The sequence below is a fragment of the Pteropus medius genome, unplaced genomic scaffold, assembly GCF_902729225.1.
Source record: "Pteropus medius unplaced genomic scaffold, Ma_sr-lr_union100, whole genome shotgun sequence".
NCBI classification, from domain to species: Eukaryota; Metazoa; Chordata; class Mammalia; order Chiroptera; family Pteropodidae; genus Pteropus; species Pteropus medius.
Genome location: NW_024342471.1, coordinates 3,609,096 through 3,634,155, shown reverse-complemented (window position 1 = coordinate 3,634,155; position 25,060 = coordinate 3,609,096). Strand labels below are relative to the sequence as shown.

At 40.5% G+C, this 25,060-nt stretch overlaps 1 protein-coding gene across 2 annotated transcripts in view; it reads right to left on the bottom strand.

The window, feature by feature from the left end:
• The window catches only part of DNAAF9 (dynein axonemal assembly factor 9), a 113,155-nt gene that overhangs the window by 46,046 nt on the left and 42,049 nt on the right, over nucleotides 1-25,060 (bottom strand). For both annotated transcript variants that reach the window (XM_039863852.1, XM_039863853.1), the window contains 12 exons: nucleotides 24,410-24,465; nucleotides 21,605-21,740; nucleotides 15,943-16,024; nucleotides 14,948-14,984; nucleotides 11,777-11,864; nucleotides 10,504-10,580; nucleotides 8,753-8,797; nucleotides 8,329-8,374; nucleotides 5,970-6,081; nucleotides 5,136-5,206; nucleotides 4,123-4,173; nucleotides 3,461-3,548 (listed from right to left, as the gene is read on the bottom strand). In XM_039863852.1, the coding sequence (XP_039719786.1) occupies nucleotides 3,461-3,548; nucleotides 4,123-4,173; nucleotides 5,136-5,206; nucleotides 5,970-6,081; nucleotides 8,329-8,374; nucleotides 8,753-8,797; nucleotides 10,504-10,580; nucleotides 11,777-11,864; nucleotides 14,948-14,984; nucleotides 15,943-16,024; nucleotides 21,605-21,740; nucleotides 24,410-24,465 (889 nt within the window). The remainder of the gene's footprint in view (nucleotides 1-3,460; nucleotides 3,549-4,122; nucleotides 4,174-5,135; nucleotides 5,207-5,969; nucleotides 6,082-8,328; nucleotides 8,375-8,752; nucleotides 8,798-10,503; nucleotides 10,581-11,776; nucleotides 11,865-14,947; nucleotides 14,985-15,942; nucleotides 16,025-21,604; nucleotides 21,741-24,409; nucleotides 24,466-25,060) is intronic.

Genomic DNA, 25,060 nt, shown 5'->3' with positions numbered 1-25,060 from the left:
TTCCGAATTTGAAAACTATAAATCCATTGATCGAAAAGCTAACCGAATCCCAAGCACAAGCAACATGAAGAAAACCACAGCATTTAAACCACATCACATAAAAATCAAATTGCTTAAAATCTGTGCTAGAAAGAAAGAAAATCTGGAGTGGAGAAAAAAACTATGTGCAGAAAGGAACAAAGATAAAGATGGCAGTAGATTTCTGCTTAGAAACAATGTAAGCTAGAATACAGCAGAGTGGAGCAACATCTTTAAAGCACCAAAAGAAAGAAGCTGTCAACCTAAAATTCCTTACCAAGTGAAAATACCTTTCAAAGTCCTGAGGGTTGGGACCTCTGAAATGGCTGTGAGGACTTTGGCAAATCATCTCCCAGGGAAACAGCAACAAAACTGGACTAATTGTTAAAGATAACTATTCAAAAGCTAGGAAATGGACAAAGGTTATACAACAAAACTGAGAAGCAATTTGAGAAATTCTACTAACGTTTGATAGGAAAAGTGGACATCTGTGGTGTTTTAGCATGGGGCTATTCTCATGATCTATAACCCCCCAGAGCTCTGTGGTCTTATGAGGGAGAAGGGCAGGCCTGCTGGAGGGGCTGACTTTATTTGGGCAAAGCACAGAAAATCCTATACCTAGGGATGTCAAAAACGATAGCAATCAAAGTGGCAAACATTCAGGGAAGGCCAACATACCAACTAGCCAGAGATTTCAAAGCTGACTGGTGCAACTAGCCAGAAATGTAACAGGAAAATCATCTGACCGAGATAAAAGACGGCAATTGTGTTTTTTACATGCTGTGAAAAAGAAACAACAAACCCAAAATGGAGTCACTTTTGCTAAACCACATCACCATACCAAAACTTAATAATCTAATTGCAGTTTCAGCCTCTTTCAGGAGTAGAATTTTAAACCAGTCTGGAATTTCTGATCAACACTAGTGAGGTAATCTGCCTTCTGCTAAGGGAAGGTGTCTTTGCCTGAAATAATCCATTCTTTTAACTTTTTAGTCTCATCTTCTTTCTGCCTATAACAACCTTCCATTTTGTACAACTCATCATAGTTGCTAGATGGGATGCTGCCCAATTCATGAATCACTTAATAAAGTCAATTAGATCTTCAAATTTACTCAGTTGAATTTTGTTACTTAATACAGCAAGAAAGATACATTGTAAGGCATCTTCCTGGTGCTACATACACCAGGAGACATGTACAAGAATGTTCATGACAGTGCTGTCTCCAAGAGCAAAAAACTGTAAACAACCCAAATGTCTATTAAGAGTCAAAAGGATAAATCGGCACATTTTCATATAAAGGAATCCTATGGAGCCATGAAAGTGAATGAACTATAGGGCTACATACAACAATCTGGATAAATCTTAGGAGGGAAAAAAGCAAGTCCCAGAAGAACACAGAGTATGACTCTATTTGGATTACACTAAAAAACAAGACACTGTTTAGGGAGGCAGGCGTATATGGTAAAACTCTAAAGTGGGCTCCTGAGGATTAGGTACTGGGCAGCCTTCCTGACCAAGGTCAGCAGGGTAGGGACGAGAAGGGCACATGAAGGACATGAATGAACAGGAACTATACAACAAGTCTTATTGATAGAAGTCACTAACTGGGAAGGAAAAAGGTTCCACAGCTGGAAGCATTTCGAGAGAAGGGAATTACTAGTTGCCTTACCTACAAGTAGTTTGTTGGGCCATCCTTGAACTGAAAATCAGAAGACCTGGACTACCCTCCAGATGCTACCATTAACTTGCACTATAGATCTCAGGCAAGTTTTTACCTTTTATGGGGCTAGGATATAAAGACTGATCAAAATAATGCATGTTGAAGAGCTCATTTTTAAATGCCTTCAGAGAATGGGAACAGATAAATTTCAAACTCATCAGTCTCAAGAAGAGGCAGATTCACCAAGACACTAATGACACTTAAGCTTCAGGACCTCCACCTGCCTAAGCCCTCTTTGAAGGCCCTAAAGCCTTAATCATTTTGTGTTATTTTTCCTTAATCATTTTGTGTTATTTTTCCCCAAGTGGCATAAACTTCAAGTCCCATAAAATTTATCTGAGTCTCAAAGTGGTAAACTGTTTAATACACAGCCAAAGGAGATTTCTGTTTAAATTCTCTGCTCCTACTGAATTTTCCTGCCTCATAAAACCATCTCCTAATTCAAACTACATTTCTCTCAGGAACTAAGAAAGTCTGAAAAATCTAAGCTCTCAAGAGTGTGACTAAGAAGGCTTCAGAAATTCCTGGCTGTGCACTTTGCTTAGTGGAGGTTGAGGAATTTGTGCATTAAGTCACAATTCTTCCTTCACAAAATGACTACATTCAACAGGGAAATAAAAGTTCTATATTCAATAGGACTCATAAGAAAATATTATTTTGAGGAAACCAAAAAGGAGCACAAATCTCCATGGAATTCATGCGAGACCTTGGAACGATGACTCCTTTTTATCTTCTATGCCCCCCCTTTTTGAACCTGCATGTCTGTCACTGTTATCCTATGCTAGTCTCATCTTGTGTGTTGGGAGGGCTGGGGCAGGTAACTTGTCTCTTTAGTTTCACAAGTCCACACATGGAGAGGAATTTTGTTCAGGAGCAGTACAGCAGATTACAGTCCAGAGCTTCATCAACACCTTATTGAGATGATCTTGATGATGAGATTTTTGATTTTTGATCTGATGAGATTTAGGACTTTGAACAGTTACCCTTATGGGAAGAGGCCCTTGAGAGGGGGTGACTAGTATTTTGCACATGGGAGAGACATGAATTGTGGGAGCCAGTAGGTAGACTGTGGTTGGCAGAAATTTGAGATGGCCCCAATAATCTTCATCCCTGATGTTACTCCTGTGTTCGTGTAACCTTATAGGGCAAGAGAAAAATTATCTGAGTGGGCCTTCTCTAATCACAGAAGGCTTTTGTAAGTAGAGTTTTCTCTGGCTGGTAGCAGAAGAGGAATCTGGAGAAATTAGAAGTATGCAAGAGATTCAACAACGCAAGGGAGATTGTCTGTTGCTGAGATGGAGGGAGTCAAAGGGCACAGATCACTGGGAGGCAGCGCTAAGAGTGCTCCTGGATCACAGCCAGTAACAAAGCAGGAACCTCACTCCTATAACCTGAAAAAACTGGAGTCTGCCAATAATCTGGATGAGCCTGGTCTGGCTGATGCCTTGACTTTGGCCTTATGAGATCTACATTTAAAGATGAATCCAATCAAGTCCTGCCTGGACTCTAGCCCTTTCTGAGAGCAATTCTCAGGCAGCAACAAGAGGACCAGGTACAGTTCTGGGGCCAGCCCTTCCTTGCACGGGTTTCCTCGCCTGAAAAATGAGTGGATCAAAGGAGAAAAATTATAAGAAAACAATTCTACACCAAGTCTTTTCAAATATCAGATGTATTATTTTAATCACAACACTCAAGCAAAAGAGGGACCCAGACATAGCTCACCTTCCTCAGGCCAGGACTGTAGATTGCTGGAATAAAGATATGCACCTTCTCCTCCTGTTAGAAAAGTGCCCAGGAAACACTCATCCTCCTTGAAAAAAAAAAACAAACAAAAACAGAGCAGATGATTTACAGCATAAATATTCACAGAATCTAAAGTCTGCCCCTGTTTGTGTATGTACAAAAGCTGCTGAGTCAGCCTCAGATATACCCTACTTCTTCTACTGCCTTTGGCACTTGACTTGTGCTGAGAAAAAGAATGTAAGGTTCTCCCTGATAACCAAAGCCTGCAATGTTTGTTCATGTTCCAGTGGACTGTTATTCACTGGAGGCAGCTCTCCATGGCCTAAAGCTTTGACCTCTCAGCTCTGTCTACGCCAGTCTGAGACCTGCTTTTACTAGTACTGGGAGATCATGCACGCATGCATGCATGCGTGCACTCACACACACCCAAAAGGTCTAAATGGCAGAAAGAATCCTTCTCATTGTATACCCCATAAATGGTTATTTCTAGAGCTCTGCTGAGAAGGGGAAGAATGCAAACAGGAATTGAGACAAAGAGGTACAGATCCTTTAGATTAGCCATAAGATGAGATGTTAAATTATCTTTATAAATTGTTTCATTTTGACATGACATTAACATTAAGAATAAGAAGGTTGCTTACCTTCACTGTTTGCTGTGTTTTCTCAGACAATTTTACTTCACTATCTTCTACCTGTGTCCAAAAGGAGTACAGATTTTCAGTTACTATTTTAAAGGCAAAACTCGGCTAGGTGTCGCTCCTGCCACCACCTCTGCGTTCAAATATTTCCAGGAGACTGGGCAATCTCTCTGCCAAATCCAGTCTCTCAGGTCCTGACAGCTTTTCCTTTATGACCAGAGTTAGCTGCTGGTCATAAAGGCTCAGAGTCCAAGGCTATGATGGGCTCTCTCATTGGGACCTGAAGTCCAACTAAATGAGCCTGTGATATGTGGAGAGAATATGTTAGTCTCCACTTACATTTCACTTCAGAGAAAACAACTATTTTTAGGGACAAAGGAGAGAAAACATATTAAAATATTTTGAGTGTGTTCTCATTTAAACATGTTCATGTTAGAGGATAACTCTTGCTCTTCCCTACCCATGTCAGAACTGTAGAAACAGAATATAAACAACTTCTAAAATGGGTACTTAGATCATTACCCAACTCACTGCTGTCATAATTTCTGTGTCCCAAGGCATCGGAGTTTCCGACCAAGTCCCACCAGTGAAGAGGGACCTTTCTACACACAGACAGACACTGCTATACAAACTCAGTAGCAACCATTTTGACCAGGGAAGGGAGCCACGTGATCCATTTTTCTCTATCTGTGTGACCTTGGACAGGTTGGCTGATTTCTAAGCCTCAGTCTCCTCATCTGTAAAATGAGGGTCTTAATTTCTTCCTTTCACAATTTAACAGAGACCCAAATAACTCAGTTCCTTTCTTTTAGAACTTTTCCAAGATTATGAGAGAGTTAAAGAAACTAGATTCATTTGTATAAAAAGAAAGAGCTGAGATAAAAACTTCCATTCCTGAACTGCAGCTAGTTCAGGTTCTGACATCCCACCAGGGACCCAATGAAAAGGTTCTTCCTCAAATGCCCTCCCCAATCTCCCCATGTTTACATTCACTTCATGTGATGAATGACACTAACCAGCCAGGAGCAGAATCTGGGTATGGCGGCTGTCAGGACTATGGAGCTGGTTTCTGTGGTAACAGTGCCATCTGTAGGAAGACCACAGACATGGAGGTTACTGCCTACCACCTGAGCCCACCTGGCAGGCACCAGATGGCTAAAGCCCTTCCCCTTCTCAGAAGACAAGGCTCCTCTTATTACCACAGAGTTTGATGCCCTCAGAAAATGAAAACTTCCTCATCTAGAGACAGGGAATCTATTATTTTTTTACCACTAACAGAAACACACATTTAAATGAAGAGTCCTGGGAATGAGTCCTTTTATTCTGTACTTTTAATTTTTATCAAGGTAGTATAGGTGACCATTAAAAATCAAACAAAAGATTATAAGGCTGTTCCTACCAGCACTGGATATTATTTTCTAGAATTTTTTGCCAACATGCTGTGTAAAAAAATGGATCTAATTATTGTTTCAAATTGCTTCTTCTTGATTACTAGTATGGCTGTACATATTCGTATATATGTATATGTGAAGATTATATGATATATATATATATATATATATATATATATATATATAAATATATATATATATATAAAGCTGTTTTGTTTTCCATTTCTGTGAACTACCTGTTTATATTTATATTTTTTACCCATTTACCTTTGGGTAGTTTGTCTTTATCCTACTATTTGTAAGAGCTCTTCATAAATTAGAATATATACCCTTTATGTATCATAAGTGTTCTAATATTTTCACAAGTTCACTGCTGATCTTTTGACTTAGTTTACGGTTTATTTTGCCAAAAAAAAAAAAAAAATCAAGCTTTGCTTTCTAAAGAACATATATACTTACCCTTTTCTCTAACCAAGATCTGAGATGTTAAAAATGATTCTGAGAAGACCACGGATCCTAAGCACCCCCTGCCTCCCAGCAAGTCAGGAATGTCATAGACGGTCATACGCGCCTGTATCAAATTAGAAAACAGAATTAGACTAGTTGGCAGTCTTAAATCTTCGGAGAGAGATCCATAAGAAACAGACTACAAAATACTGCTTTAAGGTGCATTTCAAAAGAATACTGGAGAGTTTGTAAGAAAAATTCAGGTTATCCTGAAATACACCTCAGAGCTAAGAGATGACTTCAGGATCACACAAGCTTCCCAGCAATTAGTTCTTGATTAGAGACACGTGATTCCCTCTAACTGCTTATCATTCCTAAGAGGCAACATAACAGCCTTCCTTCTTAACCATGACTAGTCTCAAGCCTCTTAGAGTTCAAAGTTTTTCTTCTAGGTTTCTGTACACTCATATACTCTTTGCATCCCAGCATGTCCATACTCTGACCTACTCTTTGGTGTGGGCTCAAGTTCTGAACAAGTTGGGAAAAGTGGTCATTTGTTTGGTATGCGTGTATTCATGGATATTTTGGGGTACATGTCAACACTTTCAAGTGCTACATTCAGGACTAAGAAATTTAAAAGAAAGCTATTTAAGCTTTAAGGGCAAGACAAAAACTAGAGGCTTCAGTAGGCTAGAAAAAAAGTTGGAGAAACTCAGAGCTCCTGAATGGCTGGTAAAAAAAAAAGCCCTCATTTATCATTCAAAACTTGTGAAAATGGAATAATTCCAGGAGTCGTCTAGCAGAAATGCAGAAAATGGTATGAGCCAGAACCAGGGTCTGGGATGACTATGATGATCTGGGTATAGGGAGCACGATGAGTGCTCTCAAGTCCTGTCCCCTGCCGGCCTGACATGGCTGAATGGTCAGTGCAGAGCTCCTGAAACTAGAGTCCATTTTCACATACTGTTGTGCTACCCAGGGACCCCAGTTCTACCCTCAAGACAGAGACAAAAGACCTAGGGCTCCTGGAAGAATGGCTAAATTCTCAAAAAAAAAAAAAAAAAAAAAGCAGAGTAATTGAAAAGAAGAAATCACAGTAAAAGCTAAAATCCTAATATTCCATGTTGTCATGATAAAAGATACAAAAGTGACAGGTGGGATTTTATATTTTAATTAATTTTCTAATTAGGCTTGATAGCTAGAAGGTTTATCTAAATCTGTTCTAAAGAATTTTGAACATCTAAAGACACATAACCTTCCTGGGCTACATAGTCCCTCTTAAGTGACAGTGGAAATCCCACTTCTTTGATTCCCAGGTCAATCAGGAAGACAAATCCTGTGGGTTTAATATTTGGCATTTGGTATAAGGAAGGATAGAGAGAACATTAAAAAGAATACATGTAGCATTTATTAGACACTTGCTATGTATTTCCCAACATGTGGCATGGGGAGAGAAAATATATAAATTATGATCCCTATCTTTAGGAAACCTTATAACGTATAGTTGGAGAGAAAGGGCCTTCGTATACAAAAGTCATTATATGACATATGAGTACATTTGCATGGAGTCATCCACAGCTGCCCACCTAGTTCCCAGTGACCAAAAGCTCAATGGAATTAAAGCTCGGGCAGTATCCACAGAACAGACTACAGGTACAAGATATAACTTGTACCTATACATACTGCAACCAGTGGCTAGATGTCCAACATCCTCTCATGCCCTGCTTGCCAATCTTCTTCATGTCAGGATGTACTGGAGCAACTGGTATAGAAAATCTAGCTCCCCCAAGCCATGCCAATCCACCCAGGGACCAACGTATCTCTAAATGATTCCTCTGGCCCATCAACGTGTCCCCAGTGCATGGTTGAGAAAGTTTTGCTCTGACTACCCCACTTCCCTAGAGACTCAGGCACCTGGTATTTTGTTTTTGTTTATTTTCACAGGCTCCTGTTAAGGGCATCAACACAGGCCTTAGAACCCTTAGAAACCACTAAAACTTGTTGGTTGGTCTATGTTAAAGAAGGCTTGTCCTCAGCTCTCATTTCCAGAGGTCAGAGAAATCTCAGCCACTTGGAAGAAGCCTTCCTAACTTTAGGAAGAGGGGTCTCTCCCTAGCCCCTAGTAAGACTCTGGACTCACGAGGGCCTAGACATGGGAGTGTGGGTGTATTGGGCCTGGCACAGCTGCCTGGGCACCTCTGGAAAGCACGGGCCCCACCACTGCTGCTGGTGGAACAGTTCTGAGAATAGACCAGTTTCCTCAGGTAAGGAATGGGCTGCCCAAAGCTCCCACCTCACTCCCACCTCACCCCTTACAGATGTCCCTTGATAAGCCATCTCCTGCCAGCTGACCTGTAAGAGCTGTGCTTACCGTCTTCACAAAGTATAAGCTATCTTCACTGTCCAAAGGCACGATTCTAGAAAAGGAAAGAGATGAGACAGACATTCATTGCATTTACAATGTTCTTTTTTTCAACTTGGCAGCAACCCACAGACCCAAATTTCTCTCAGGGGTTTTCAAAATATTGGGTTGTATGTTATGCAGAATTAGCACATAGGCTACTTAGAGAGAACTGGGTCTATGCCCTGCCCCCACCCCTCAGTCTTTCACTGGGAAGCACTCAGGGAACAGGATCTCAGCTGAGCAGAGCCAGCCCCATGCCCAGCCCTGGAGTGATGCCACTGCCAGGTGTGGAACTGTGAGACCACCGCCTTAGCAGTTACAAGGTAGCCTTTCTTCTCTTTTTGCTTCTAAAACTTGCCCAAATGAGGATGCACCACAAACATATACTTACCTTCCCTGATTATTCACAGCATGTATATGAAAAGTCATCTTGGAGCTGCAAACACAAAACAAAACTAAAGTCAGTTTGCTCTTGCTGACCACTGGGCTGGCGCCCTCCCCAGACACTTGCTGCTGCACTGCACCTGTGCTGAGCCCTCACAGAACACTTGCCGAGTGTGAGGTCACAGTCTGACTCCAGTCATGTCCCTGCCTCTGTATAGATTCTCAGGGCTGTCTTGATTCTTGGACAGAGCAGGAGAGAACAGTGTGACAAGAGTGTTGCCCACTACTGACTAGGAATGACCCTCTACTGGCCTGGGGCCTCCTACCCCAGAGCCCTGACATTCTGTCCTGATCTTCCTCCTCTTGCATCACCTTTCGGTCAAGTTGCCATCCCTCCTTGAGGTCCAAGCGGAGGCCAGGTCCTGTGTTCTTCTCGGGAAATGATTTGTTAACCTGACACAGTTTATGGGTACTCAGTGAAGTGATCTTGTGGAGAGAAGGGAGTTGCACTCTAGGTGGAAGACTGGCCCTAGGAGATTCTCTCCCATTGCTTGGTGTTCTCTCTTGGTTCCTTCCTCCAGCTAGGGTGGTACTCCCAGGCTTAGGAGACCTAGGATTGGTAGCCTGCCCTGGAAAGGCTGAGTGACCTAGGCAAGGAAGGCCCCGAGGAAAGGAGGAACAGCATGACTATGCCATAAGCCATGCTTGATGGTAACAGAGAAGACCCCAATGAAATAGAGGCTAATATTTACATGCCCAATCACTCTATGAGGTGGAAAGATGAGGAAACAGATGCACAGAGAGCTCCCTATCTTGTCCAAGGTCACACAGCTGGAAAGTAAAGGAGCTTCCCCAAACTTAGGTCACCAGAGAAAGACAACCCAAGTCACTGCAAAACCACCCTCCCCTCTCATGGCCAGGGAGACAAGATCCAGAAGACCCAGAGGAAAGGAGACCTGAAGTAAGCCTGAAACCTTGCACCAAAGACATCTGGCTCTTTCCTCCACACCTAGGGCTGCAGAAATAGAATTCTTGTTAGATCAATTGATTGACTTATCTTTCTAAATACTCCCTCTCATTACCAAGGGCTGTAGATATAAGAAAATGTGAGGCATGGAGTTGAGGCACTAGAGAGCATATCCCAGAAGTGTTCTTAAAGAAACTCCCCAATACTGATGTCTTTTGTCTCCTTTGCTAACAGTGGTCCCCATATGCGACAGGGGGTTACATGAATGAGGTTCATGAAGGTTTAGCTGTGAAAAAAGACCACATAGAGAATCACTGTGATGTACCAGGAGTTGTGTGATGGAAAGACTGCCAGGAAGCCAAATATCTAGAGTGACTAGACCATGAGACACAGCTAGGCTCAGGGTTTCTATCATCTGAGAGGCAGATAAAACCCAGGGCAAGTCTCTTCTAAGCAGTGACTGTCTTCACATGCCCAGGACCCCTAACCCTAATTAATCTCACCACTCATATTCTCAGCTTCACCTTTCTAACCTCTGCACTGGGTCTGTCAAGTCTCCAACAGTTCCCGTATTGATCTGCCTCCCATTCCAGTATCAGGACATGTGTCTGACTCTCATCCGGCTCCTCCATCTTTGGCTCCTTGTCCTATCAAAGCCCTGATCATGAATGATTCTCTTATACATCCCATTATTTCACTGGAACATGGAATATCATATACAAGGGAAAAAAAGGTCTTTAAAAAACAAACGTTAAAAAAATACCTGATAGAAAATATGAGCCATTGCTTACCGTAGGGCTGCCTTAAACTGCAGTAACTCAAAGGAATCTAACCCAGAGCCCAGGGTCTGCTCAGCTACCTCCTTGGCCTGTAAAACCAATAACAAACCAGCAACAATTAGCTTTCACATGTGAAAGTGTGCACATCACCTATAGGAAGAGCCCGTCTAACATTCTGCCGGGAGAACACTGTGCCCCTCCCCTCTACATGACTACTTTGTATACATCAATAGATTAAAGTGAAAACATTGTGTTAAGGGGAAAAGGCGCCTGTTTTCTTCAGGCTGGGTTCACAGGAAACACTTCCTTCAGGCAGGTGATCTGCCCATGATCTGCAGGCAGCAGGGATGGTACCACTGTGAAGTTTGGAAATGTGTTTTCTCCTCCCCTCTTCCCTGGCCCTGGGGGAGGGGATTATTGCCCTCAGTTTCTGCCCAATGCTAAGAATATTTGACTACCTAGAGTTACAAAAGATCAGTTAAAAAACAAAGATGTGAGAACTGAGGTCGGAACCGAACCCAAGTCAGTACCAGGAATTCAAGTTCAGTGAGGAGGGGAGATGGCAAGGAGCTGGTGACTAGGCTACAGTCTCTCTGATATCTACATCATACACAACCTTTCCAATGTCAAATGGCTTCCTTCAGGAAAGGTCCTATTGGCATTGGGAGGCATCAAGCCGACTCTTCTCATCTCCTTACTGGGTCAGATATAGGAATCCAACTCAGCAGGGCAGGTTAACCGCAAAACAGCAAGGAAGATAAAGGTCAGAGGACGAGAACACACATGCTTGTCTAGGAAAGGCAAGTCAGATTTTCTAATCTTTAGTTGTGTTTTTTTTCTCCTTCTAAACACTGAATTATCGGAAATCAAACTATGTAGCTCAAAACAACCTTACCTAATTTTATTAAAATTCACAGTAGAATAATCTGTATTTTTATTTTTTTAACCTTTAAAAGCCTTTAAAAATTAAACTATTAAGTAAAATAGTATGCTACAGAATGATTTTTCTATAACACCACCAGATATCTACAAAGAAGTGTTGATTAGTTGTCACTCATAAGACAAGAGGAGCTCGGTCCCAGGCAACACAGGCAGCAAAAGCTCAGCACTCGAAAGGTATCTTTGTCTGGTGCCAGCTCCACTGATGCCCGGCCTCACAAAACTGAGTGCTACAAGGTATGCCCACCCCCAAAAAAACAAAACCAAAAAAAATCCCCACCCAGACAGATAGAAAGTTTTACATTAAAACACATTCTAAGAAAAAAGGAACATGGTATTAAATTACCTTTGTTAGATTAGAAGTTTTAGCATAACATGCAATACCGGCCAAAACAGCCTCAATAACAGCAGCATATATCTGAGATAAGAGCCTACTTTAAAAACAGAAAATAAGGGTTAACTACAACATCACAAGGTTTCATCAAAAGCTGCATGCACAAAAATGACATTCCTTATGAAACTGATTTTTTAAACAGAATGAGAAAAGTGCAAAAAATGGAACTCATTGATTTCTAAACCTTTTAAAAGCCACGTGCCCCATCTGCTTTATACTTTTCTCTGTTAAACCATGATAAGAAAAGTCAGCTCTTCTTAATTCTGCTCAAAAGACCAATCCTTCCTATTTGTGATCCAACATAAGAAAACTATGTGGGCTCCCTGACCCCTCCATGTGCTGGAGCAGCTATTCGAGGACCCAGAATCCCTTCAGTGTCTTGATACAGACTTCCTGCTTCTCCAAGGACCAACCTCCCCATGTCTGTTAAAGGTTGGCTAATACTAGATCCTCAGGGTGGGATACCTCAGGGGGTAAAAGAGATTACTCTGGGGATAAGACAGGCTCCACTTTCTAAGCAGCTTATCTGATTTAGAGAATAGAGAATGCCTCTGAGGTTTCCCTCCTAAAGCAGGGGCCCCTCGCTCCAATCTTGCTCTTTCTGACTTCTTGCTTCCCAAAGTTATGCTATATAAGAATGTTCTTTTTTTTTCGTTTTCTTTTTTCTTTTCTTAACTAAGTTCTAAAAGGTTCTTTATTGAAGGATTTCTCATACTTTAATGCATGGTGACTCTCCAAAACAAGAGACAAGAAAGAAGTGTTTGACCGCAGAACCCTTTTCAGGGCTTCCACCTGGGAGAATGTTCTTTTTTCTTTACCAGAATAGGACTGCCACCAAAGTCCCTGGAAAATCCAAGTCTGGTTCCCTTTAGGGAAGGGTTTCTCAATCTCAGCATTTTGGGTCAGATAATTCTTTGTTGTGGGATCTGTGCCATGTGTTCATACAATGTTTAGCAGCATCCCTGCCTTCTATCCATTGAATGCCAGTAGTACCCCAGTTGTCACAGCCAATGTCTCCACACATTGCCAAACATCCCTGGGGGTCGAGGAGGGAACAACTGGTAGGAATGGTGCAGTAAAATTGCCCTTGGTTGAGAACTACTGCTTTAGAATAATTATAGGGAGAGGGGGCTCATCCACAAGGCCCTGAAAGGCAAGGGAGGTGCCTGGCAAGAACCTAATAAAGCCTCATCTAAGAATATGTGTATTTTTAAGCCTGAGAGTTTTATAACAGGTAAAAGAAGGTGACAGGAGTTTGAAAGCAGGATGGAACACAGAAATTATCTGGTCTAAACTTCTCTCTTACAGAAGAAGCAAGTAGGACTTCCAGCCTTAGAATAAGTTGTCCAAGGCCACAGAAAATTAGTCAGACTAAAACTCAGGGTTGCTCTCAGCCTGGTGCTTTTCTACTGGGCCACATCACATTAACGCCTTCAACTTCCTCCTTGGCTCCCTCACCATACCTCCACAATGTAGGTTAAGATATTTTTGAGTTGCACAGAAGAAAAAGGGACAGAAAAAGTACACACAACCAAATGATAGCTCCAAGGATCAACAAACCCTGAAGATTGTTGGCCAGGCGATGGCAGAGGGGTACACCCTGGTAGGAAGGGGCCAGGCAGGGACACTGCCAATGAACTTGGCCAATTCCAGGTAAAACCAGAATCCTCCACATCCTGACACTAAGAATGAAGCTTTATAGAGGCCAAACTCGAAGATATAAAGATGCCCTTCCTCCCTCTACCACCCAGCTTGATTCGAACATCACTCAGTAGCAACACTGGTCAGGCCTCACCTCTGCTTAGCCTTCTCCTCTACAGGCCTTCAGACAAGAGCTCAATACAAAGCCACCTGGCTACTGACTCATAACATGGCCTGGACAGAAGGTCTGAGATCCATGACAAGGGAAGGGCCTATTCTGCGCCTGGATGGCACTGTGTTGCCTTCACTGGGACACACCATAATGCCCAAGTTCCACCAGCTCTGTGATTCAGAAAATCTCCTGATGTGGGTCCCAGCACCCCTTAATACCAGTCCCTAAAGCCTGGGCACCGGTGGATTTCATTTAGGTGAAATGTTTAAGGGTCCAGAATGAGGACCCAGAACAGTGGCTAAGCACAGCTGGCATAGAAGCACAAGCAGGTACAAGACAAGACTATATATATACACACACCAACATTTGAGAATGTGGTTGACTTGTTGATAAAGTGAGGAAAACCCACAGAAAAAACGGCATATACACTATAATTACAACTACACAGAACGTAAATGTATTATTAAAAAACAAAACAGGAAGATACGCATTCAGATACTATTGCATAGTGCCGAAGAGGAGGAATTATGGATGATCTTATTTTCTTTTCTCTCTTTTCCAAGTTTTCTGTAGTGTGATTATATTACTTTATAAGAGGAAGAGACACCAGAGATCTCTCTCTTGCCTGAGGACACAGTGAAGTGATCTGCACCTCAAGGACAGAGGTCTCACAAGAAACCAACCCTGCTAGCACCTTGATCTTGGACTTCCAGCCTCCGAAATTGTGAGAAAAGGAAGTTCTGCTGTTTAAGCCACCCAATCTGTGATATTTTGTTGTGGCAGCCGAAGTTGACCAACACAAGCACTCGTGAATTTATTTCCTGTCTTTGGTTTCCTCTGTGTAGGAGATGTCAACACTAGGACCTTCCTATGGGTACACAGCCTGAGTTCAGATCCTAGTTCTGTTCCATAAGCCTGAGTGTCAAATCCAGAGGAAATACCCTTCAGATCAGAAGGGGTTGCACAAAGATTCTCCCAATGGGTTTCAGGATGCTTTTTTTTTGGAAAGCCCCCAATAAAAAATGCACTACGCAGAAAACATATTAAGAAGAGTTATGCCATTTAAATGCATGGATGTGCAGGCAGGAAGTCTCGAGATCTGGAGAGAGCAGCAGATGGTAGAGCTGGCAGGGTCTCCAGCCTGGACTCCCAGCTTATAGACAGGGGCTGGGAACTTCCTGGGAAACTAGAGTTCTGCTCACCTAAACTAGATATCCTACCCACTGTTGATGTCAGGAGGTACACAGAACAGCCACAACTTCTGAGTAATTTAACTTTGAAAACGAAATAAAACAGAAATGAAGACTTACATCTGTTCAGTTTTCTTGGGCAGCTTGTTATCATCACCTGTGAAAGAAGACCTAATAAGAATATGACAAGATCACAGGAGATGCAAATACTTCATAAGGAAGCTATAATTTCTTAATTTAATTCAAAGGAGATGTCAAGAACTACATTTTCTTTCTTTCAAGTTAAATATTGTATAAGCACAAATGACAATGAAACCTAGCTTCTCTCAGTATCCTCTTGGACCTTCCCTGACATTGAATTTGACAACCCACTTGGAAACACCACTAAATCCCAGAGACACATACAGAATCTGGAATGTTTTTGCTTTAGTTTAAATTTTTTTAAAATAAGAGTATAAATAAGCAGGCTCAGTTCTGCCTCTTTCTTCATTTCCTTAGTTATCTGACCCAAGTCATGTTTCTTTCAGGCTCACATCACAATATCCAGGAGAAAACCTGGTTTCTAATATACTGTGGAGCAGTGCTGAGATATTCATTCTTTCTAGAGGTCTTCTTCATGTTTCTTTGAATCTCTGCAGCTTCTGATTACCCCATGGGCAGCCCCCATCGGCCTTTCTGGATGGCCCTGCAGCATGTACCCCTTACTCCTGTAAATGTTCCCAGTTCATAAGTAACTTCCTGCCATGGCCTTTCTTCACTTTTCTCACAAAAAGGATTGTGCAGGCACCTGGCTGAGTCATCCGAACTCCCACTATAGCCCACACCTCCTGTTATCTCCAACTAGGACTAATTCATCTTTGCCTTCCCTCTGATGCTGAGCACACGGTCTAACACATGGTTAGACCTGATATATGTTGAGCCAATAGTTTTTCCTCCTGAAATACATCCAGTGAGAAATGTATTAAGCACGTCAACCTTCCACATGCAATCAGAGGAAGCTGGAGGCCTATAAATTTAGCATCAGGAGCTTCTGAGCAAAGTAGTAAATCATGAGTCCACTTCTAGTTCATGAGATAAATTATTCATTAAGTTAATGACAACTTACAGGAACTTACCCAAGTAAGGAATGTGAGTAGCTCCAAAAAAGTATGTTCTTGAACAACCAAGGGGTCCTTTTGGTGAGACGCACTGTACTACCTGGATGTCAGAAAAAAATAAAAACAAAAAAGGAGTGGGGAGTTAGGTGTGTACTGCTAAAGAAATAAAAAGTGTATTAGTTAATGGAGATCAATTTTATCTTACCAACACCTGATTTATTATTTTTTAAAGATATAGGGGAAATAAGTACCTTTAACGTTATTATTCCAAAGGTAACTTATATGCTTGTGTGAGTGCATGTGTGTTCTTAACCATGGTTACATTATGAAGTTGCTATTGGGCACTTAGTCAACCCAGAATGAGAATGAATTCAGAATTTAGCAGAAAAAGAAGGGAAAACGTGCTTAGATTTTGACTGCCATTAATACTCTGTCCAAAACTTTCACTATGGGAACTTTGGCTGACATGATAGGCAGATGTGTGGGGCAGCTACAAATTCAGGAAAAGAGGGTGCTACCTGGGTCCACACTTTCCTTTGTATTTCATCTCCATATATAGGCCTTGCAGAAGAGAAAATGTAAGTTTTCTAGATTAGAAAATTCTTCTTCTTCTTCTTCTTTCTTGTTTAAGTGTCCATTTATACAGAGGTGGAATGGTGTCCTTTTCTCTTTTGAAAATCCAACATCTCATCAGGGTTCCTAGGACACATGTGCAAAACTCAAACATGCCACAAGAACTAAACTCACTATTTTGAAGTATACAATTCAGTAGTGCACTAGTTTTATCATTGTGTTCTTCTGTCCCTCCTAATGTTCCAAGATTCCTTCTTTTATCACTTCCTCTCTATTTCGACCAAACTTCCTTTAGTCATTCTTTTAAGTAGGTCTGCTGGCAACAAATCCTTATTTTTCCTTCATCTGAGATCACTGATATAGTTTTCTAGGTTGACAGTTCTCTTTGAGCACTTGAAAAATGTGCCACTTCCCTCTGGCTTCTATGATTTCTGATGAGAAATTCATTTCCATTTGAATTTTCCCCTGTAGGTAGGGTATCATTTCTCTCTGGAAGCATTCAAGATTTTTTTTTTTTGGCCTGTACTTTTCATAAGTTTGACCCTGATGTGTACTGGTGTGGATATCTCAGGATTTAATCCTGTTTTGAGTTCACTAAGCTTATATTTGCAGGTTACACAGTGGTTTTTTGTTTGTTGGTTTGCTAAATTTGGGGACTTTTCAGCCATATGTTTTTGAAAAATTTTCAGCCCCATCCTCTTTCTCCTCTCCTTCTGATACTCCAAAGGCATGAATGTTAAGAATTTTTGTGATATTCCCACAGATCTCCAAGTTTCAACTTTTTCAGTCCATTTCCTATCTGCTATTCAAATTGGGTAATTCCTATGGTTCTCTCTCTAAGTTAATAATTCTTTACTCTCTTTTCCATTCTGCTGTTAAGTCCATTCATTGAGTTTTAAATTTTGATTTTATTTTTTGGTTCTAAAATTTTCATTTGGTGTTTCTTCATATCTTCCACTTCTTTGCTGAAACTTGCTATTTCAAAATTTATTTTGAAAGCATTTGTAATTGCTTATTGAAGCATTTTATGATGGCTGTTCTAAATCCTGTCTGTTAACTCTCACATTTGTGTTATCTTAGTGTTGGGATCCGATATTTGTCTCTTCTCATTCAGTTTGAGATCTCTAGTGATTTTTCAATTGAAACCTGGACATTAGTAGTTTCCATAGAGTTTATAACATATGTTTATAACTAATCTAAGTCCACCTTCAAATTATACAAGATAATTATACAATATCGAGTCCACCTTCAAATTATACAATATCACTTTATATGTAGTACAGGTACCAAAGTATCTGTACTATGGTACAGATGGTATCAGAGTAGTATTATTTTCTGCCTCCTATCCTTAATGAAATTGCTGTCATTCATTTCACTAATCTATATGCTATATTCACCTAATACATTGTTATAATTATTAGTTATCTTTTAGATTAAGAATAAGAAAAATAAAAGATTTTACTTACCTCGATTTACTCCTTCTTTGACACTCTTCCTTTCTTTATGTAGACCCATGTCTGATCTATACAATTTTTAACACCTAACTCCTTTTAACATTTCTTGCAGAGCAGGTCTGCTGGTGATGAATTCTCTGTTTTTCATTTGTCTAAGCAAGTCTTTATTTCTTCTTTACTCTACACACACCTTTTCTTTTGAATGACAATTTTGCCAGATATAGAATTCAGGTTGGTGGGTTTTCCCCCTAACACTTTATTGTTCTCTTCTTGTTTGCATGGTTTTTGATAAAAAGTTCACTGTAATTTTTGTCCTTGCTTCTCTATAGATAAGGTTTTTTTTTTCTTCTGGCTTCTTTCAAGATTTTCTCTTTATCTTTGATCTTAAATTTGAATATGATAGGGGTATGTGTAAATATTTTAGAATTTATTCTGCTTAGTAGTCTCTGAGCTTCCTGGATCTGTGGTTTTGTATGTCATTAATTTTGAAATATTCTCAGCCATCATTACTTGTTAGTCCAGATACTTCTTGTGTTCCTTTCTTTTTCTTTTCCTTCTGATATTCCCATTACATGTATATTACTTTCTTTGCAATTGTCTCACAGTTTTTAGGTATTCTTTTCATTTTTTTCCTCATTGTTTTTCCTATTTACATTCCAGTTTGGGAAGTTTCTATTGATCTATCTTCAAGCTCACCAATTCTTTCCTTGGCTATGTCCAAAAGCATTCTCCATTTCTGTTATAGTGTATTTGATTTCTAGCATTTCCTTTTGATCCTTTCTTAGAGTTTCCATCTCTCTATTTACAATATATATCTATTCTTATATGCTGTCTACTTTTTCCATTAGAGCCCTTAACATATTAATCATAATTATTTTAAAATCCATCTGGAAATTTCAAAATATGAGTCATATCTGAGTCTGGTTCTGACGGTTATGTTATCTCTTCAGACTGCTTTTTCTTGCCTTTTAACATGCCTTGTAATTTTTTATTGAAAGCCAGACATGATGTATCAGGTAATAGGAACTGAAGTAAATAGGCTTTAGTATGTGAGGTTTTATGTTAATCTGAGAGGGAGTTGGCTTGTGCTTAATGTTTTCTGTAGCTGCAGGTGCTTCAAATTCCTCTAGTGTTATTGTATTTGTTTCCCCTACTGTCTTCGGGTTTCCACAGAACTCCTTAGTCTGTATGTTTAAACTCTTCAGCAGCAATCCCCAATTACTACATTGGAGACCTGTTAGTGTGCTGGTAAGGTAATGGGGAAGGGGAAGCATTCTATAATCTTATGATTAAATCTTAAGTCTTTTAGTGTGCCTGGGCTATGACCTTTACAAGTGTTTAACTTTTTTCTCCTCCATTAGGTAAGATAGGAAAGCTAGAGTGTGCTAGAGTCAGGTAAATGTCCTTCCCTGAGATGGGATGAGATTCTGCTAAAGCCTTTTATCCTGGAGAGTAGGCCTTTGTTATGGAGGACTTTGTTATGGTCGCTGTTACATTTCAAAATGATTACTGTTGTCCTTCCCCAGACAGAATCATGAGGAGATTTTTCTTGGCTCTTCACTTTATGTGTAGTGAAGTCTGACTCTAAAGAGAATCTGATAGGATTCCTTGAAGTTAAACTCACAGATGTGAGGGGGTCCCTTTATGACTGACTGTCCCACAGGAGTCTCTCACTCTCACATTAGTCCACATTTGGCCTCTAGGAATTCATCAAAATTATCATTTAAGTGTGGCTTCTGCTCCAGGCAAGCATGTATTGGCTGTGACTCTTTGAATTCGCTTGTTTCTCCAGATTTCAAGTGGCTTGACTGCCTGGTGCTTAACTGTTTTTATTATCAATTCTCTAATGAGTCTCAGAAAAGTTGCTGATTTTCAGTTTGTTCAGCTTTTTTCTTGGAAAGAGGGCAAGAATGATTTACAAGTTCTTTCCACATTATAGCTGAAACTAGAATTCTCCTCTGGATCTTATTTAAGTCTTGTGTTTTGGCAGGCATGAAGTCTAGGTTCTCCATTCAGCCTCTATTGACACCTGGTTTGAGAGTGTGTGTGCACATGTGTGTGTGCGTGTGTGTGTGTGTGGTGCTCGTTTTGTTGGTCAGGTATGGGTTCCCCTGTATGCCTCTGTTGATAGCATCCTGGCTTGGGAGGGTGACAGACACCATGGGTAAGGAGGTGGCTTTGTTACTGCTGACCCTCTATTGGCTTCCAATGGTACTACCCCAAGGAGGGGCACACCCTGGTACTGCTGGGTGGCAGTAAAAGTCCAGGTTCCCCTGAGGTCTTCACTGATACTCTGAGGTGTGTGTGGTGGGGAGGGTTCATTCCTGCCTGGTGGGGATGAAAGTCCTGGCTCCCCACTCAGCTGTCTTTGACGGTACCCTGACAGAAGTGGGAGTGAGAAGATGGCACCCCATTGTATGTAGCCTGGCAAGGGTGAACCTTCTAGGCTCTGCACTGAGCCCTTGCTGGCAGGTGTGGGGATGGAGATATAGTTTTTTCCTGAGGGGTCTGGCTGGAGTAAAGCAGCTGTTGTCTAAAAGTTTTCTTTCTTGCTAGGTTGCCCCTTTCCTGGTCCTCTGGCTGAAGAGAACAGACTTCTCTTAGGACTTTTTATGTCTGTGCCTAATGGCATTTCCAGGTTGCCAGCTTCTCCAGTATCCAGTCTAGGATATACAGAAACTCCAGAAAACACATTGTCATTTTGCTCCTTTGGTCCTGAGCCAGTCTACCTTCCTCTCTCTACCTTTTACAGTCTTCTTGTGTTTGTTTAATACATAATGTCCAGGACTTTTTGTTGTACTTACAGAAATAGGGAAAAGTATGTCTACTCCATCTTTCCCAAAGCAGATATCAATTGTCTCCTTTAGTTTTGATTTAATGTATACAGTCAACAAGCTTACACAGAGAAGCCATTTGGTATGTTCTGTGTATTTCAGGAGTGCTCTGGGGGTGTCAAAATGGAGCCTGAGCCCTCCCTTTATGGAGCAGCAAGATCCTGATGGCATATCCATCCAAGCAGCCCTGCTGGCTTGGAGACATATCAGGAGCCTCAGTCCAGAAAGAACTGGGTCTCATGTTCTCCCAATACAAATTAAAAAATAATAATGCTTTCCTGATTGTCAAAAACATTTTGAAAATGCTTAAACTTCCATTATGATAGCAGAGACTTTTATAAGCATTAGAGTCTCATATTTCAGTCTAATGTTTCCCTTAGAAGAATGTAGCAGACAATATACAATCAAATGCGAAAATCTGTTCCCTGGCACCCTTAATAAAAGGACAATGATCCTCAAGGTTTATGTCCTGAAATGTAAGTCAAGACAACAAACTTAGGCTTGAAATTACTATCTATTTTCAAAAAAATTTAAAATTATTATTCTACTACCAATGTTACTCTTAGAACTTAAAGGAGTTTAAGTTGTAAGTGAAGTACTTTTTAACCTTTTTCCTTCAAACATCTGAAAATAAAATATGATGCTTTCAAATCATATCATAAAAATACGGTCAATTTCCAATAAGTTTTTTTCACTGCAAAACAACTTTACGTTCAAGGTTAAATCAACACACTAACTGGAAAAGATTCCTTTTTCCAGCTCCCCAACTCCCTAGTTGATAATAAAACCAATTAAGCACGAGGTAGTCAAACCACTCACCATGTGTTTGGCAAAGCTCCCACTGGGACCAGTGTTGCGTACCAGATGCCCTTCAGAGGGGAAGTTAAAGCTGCCAGCATTCAGGTTTTCTCGTGTGGAGTGATTACCAAAGAGAACGAATGGCTGCCTATTAGGGCTAGAGTGGCAAATTAAAAACATGATTAGAAAAGAGATTCCTGGCCAGGGCAACTTCCCAGTGAGTGAGTTCTCAGACTTTTCTGAGTGGCAACCTGTAGTCTAAGCAAAGTGGTCAGTACAGTCTAACTAATGCTACTTGCTGGTTGGAAAGGGATGCCAGATGTCTCTGACTCCTATAGGACCATACAGATCAGTCATTTAGGGACGTAACTAAACCTAAGCCAGGATTTTATTTTCAGCTTGTTCTATTTCTTGATGAGAAAGTTCCATAAGTTTGCAGTGATGGGCAAAATCCCAGTTTTATAAAATAGCATTTTAATTGAATGATAGCAGTTGTGATATTCAGACTATAGACAGATAATACAGCCATTAGCAATTCCTGCAGTAAATTTCAGGGAGGAGGAGAGTAGGGTTATAAATGTTTTGCCACCAAAGGTACTTGCCCCTGTACCCATTTACCCATTTCCTTTTTCTCTCCTCTCTTGGCTAGATTTGTCTTTTTTTTTTCCCCCGCTCATTTCGCAGCCCACTTCACTCAACCCTCTCACAGTCAATTCACTCAAATTCCTCTGGCAAAAGTCACCAAATGCCTTTCATATAACATACAGCAAACTCAATGGAGAGCCTTCAGCTTGCCCTTCCCTTGGTCTCTCAGAAAGTACACACCCTCCCCCTACAAAAGCTGTTGTTTCTCGGTCTCCCTCATCAGTCATCCTCCTCCTTTAAATGGCCTCTGAATATTCCTAAGGTTTACCTTCACTTGATTGCTCTCTCCTCTCCTCTCCTCTCGTCTGATCCACCCCTTTCCACTTCTTGCAGTAAATAAACTGGCATCAAGAACTAAGCCAGACCTGAGAAGTCTCCTTGACTTATCTTGCTCCCTTACCTCTAAATACAAACAACCAACCAGATTTCATTTCCATTTGTCCATTTCCCTCCAATTACAGGGCCACAAGCTTAGTCCATGCTGCCATTGTTTCTTTCCTGGATAAGTGCAAAGCTTCCATGCAGTTTTCCTGCTTCCACTCTTGCCCCCCTATAATCTAGTCTCCACATTGCAGAAAGAACGATCTTTTAAACATGTAAAGTCTGTAATGCCTTCATGTTATTTTCAGTAGAAGGGCAGAAGTCTTTCACATGACCAACAAAGCATGGTTTGGCCTGGCTGACTTCTTTAGGTCCACGTAAGGCCACTCTCTCCCAATTCCCATACTCTAGCCAAACTTATCTTTTATGTTCCTTATGTTCTCATCTCAAGACCACTGCTTTTCTCCCTTCTCTCAATTATCTTTATTCATCATTCAGATCTTCCCTGAGAGGAGGTTGCGCTCTCCAGTTACCGTCTTCACAGTACCATGTTCTTTTCTTCTTCATGGCACCAATCAGAGTTTGTAATTGTATATTTCTTTGTGAGGTTGCTTGATCAACATTTTATTTCCCCACTACACTATACTCTCCATGGCAGAGATCACATCTGGTTTATTTTTTAACCATGTATCTCTTGCTTAGTATGTTCTCAAAAAATATCGTTCTCAATAAATATTCAATGACTAAAAGATATTTTAAACACACAGTTTCTGCTATGGACCAAATGGTTGTGTCCCTATAAACCTCATATGTTAAAATCCTACCCCCTAAAGTGATATATTAGGAGAGAGGGCCTTTGGGAGGTGATTAGGTCATAACGGTGGATCATTCATCAATGGGATTATAAAAGAAGCTCCAGAGAGATCTCTAGCACTTTCTGTGATGTGAGGTTATAGTGAAATGACAGCTGTCAATGTGGAAGTGGGCCTTCGCCAGACACTGAATCTGCCAGCACCATGATCTTGGACTTCCTGGCCTCTAGAACTGTGAGAAATAAATGTTTTTTTGTTTATAAGCTACCCTTCTTATGGTATTTTTGTTATAACAGCCAAAATGGACTAAGACAGTTTCCTTTATCGCCTACCCTTTCCTTAAATTGCCCTTAGTGTATATTATGTGGAAAATTCTTTGTATTTCCTTTCATCACTCTTAAAAATACCTCCTTAAGTGTCAAACAGGGGCTCTTAAAATAAACATGACTGATTTCTCTTCTGAAGCTTGATTCATCATAAAGGACACTTTGAGCAGAAAAAGATGACTCTGAGTCCCAGCCAGGGTAGTCTGTCTCACTATCAGACTGAATTGGAATTGGGAGAGAAAAGAGAGGAATTATCTACTTAATTATTCCCTGCTGGGTCCTCCTGATTATCATGACAAGAGAGGTGCTGAAGGAAACACAACAAGAAAACAAATGCAGCAACCCTCACTGCTCTCAGACTTCCTTAGTGCTGAACCTTTATGCCCAATCTCTTTTATTCCCCACAAACTACACTGTTAATCCTTTCCCAGTGGCTGATTCCTCTAGCTTTCCAAGACTGGAGATAGAATAAAAAGTTTTCTTTCTTTAAATTTCAGCAAGCTACAATGTTTTAAAAGTTACCTAACTATAAAACTATACTAAAAAATAAAAAAATAGAAAAGCATTGAAACAGACAATTTTACAGAATTTCTTACCCTGTGATGACTAAAGTTAACCTGTATTTTCCAGACTCTAGCTTCTGAACTTAGATGCTTTCCCCACTCCCCCACATCAATCCCATTTTCTCTATTACCATTCACCTTTCTCCTCAAGAACCTTACCTGTTTTCAGTTATATGACTGGAGATCATTCCATGACTAAAATAACTTCTAAACGGCTAAAAAAGAATCCAACATTATATATATTAAGATCACAATTTTATAAAACGATCACAAAAACATCTCATGTATGTATGTATAAATATATATAGTGTGAGAAAAAGAGAGATGCATGTAGATTATTATAAGAACATGGATGGACACATGTGGATAGCAATACAAATTTGGGGACAGGTAGCAAAAAAACAAAAAACAAGCAAAGGAAAAAAAAGACAAAAGGCTGCAAAAGAAAAAGAAAGTAAAAGGAAAACAAGAAATTCTTGTCAAACTGTACAGTTTTTAACTACTGAAAGGAAACCGGAACAACTACCATCTATGGTTCAAGTTACTAACCATCTGGGAATTTTTTCTTTTACTAAATTTTTTTCCTTACATGTTTAATAGAGGAATATATATTAATTCTAATGAACTAATTTAAAATTAGCAATAAGGAAGAATCCAAGGAACTCAGAAGCACACTGACAGACACTTCCCAGGAAACGCAGCACTTCTCAGCTTTGGTGGGCATAGTGCTAGGCTAAACACTAACCAAAAACTGATGTGCAGGGTCTGTGTCAAAAGAGTTCAAAATTTTAATCTCCTTAAATAATATCA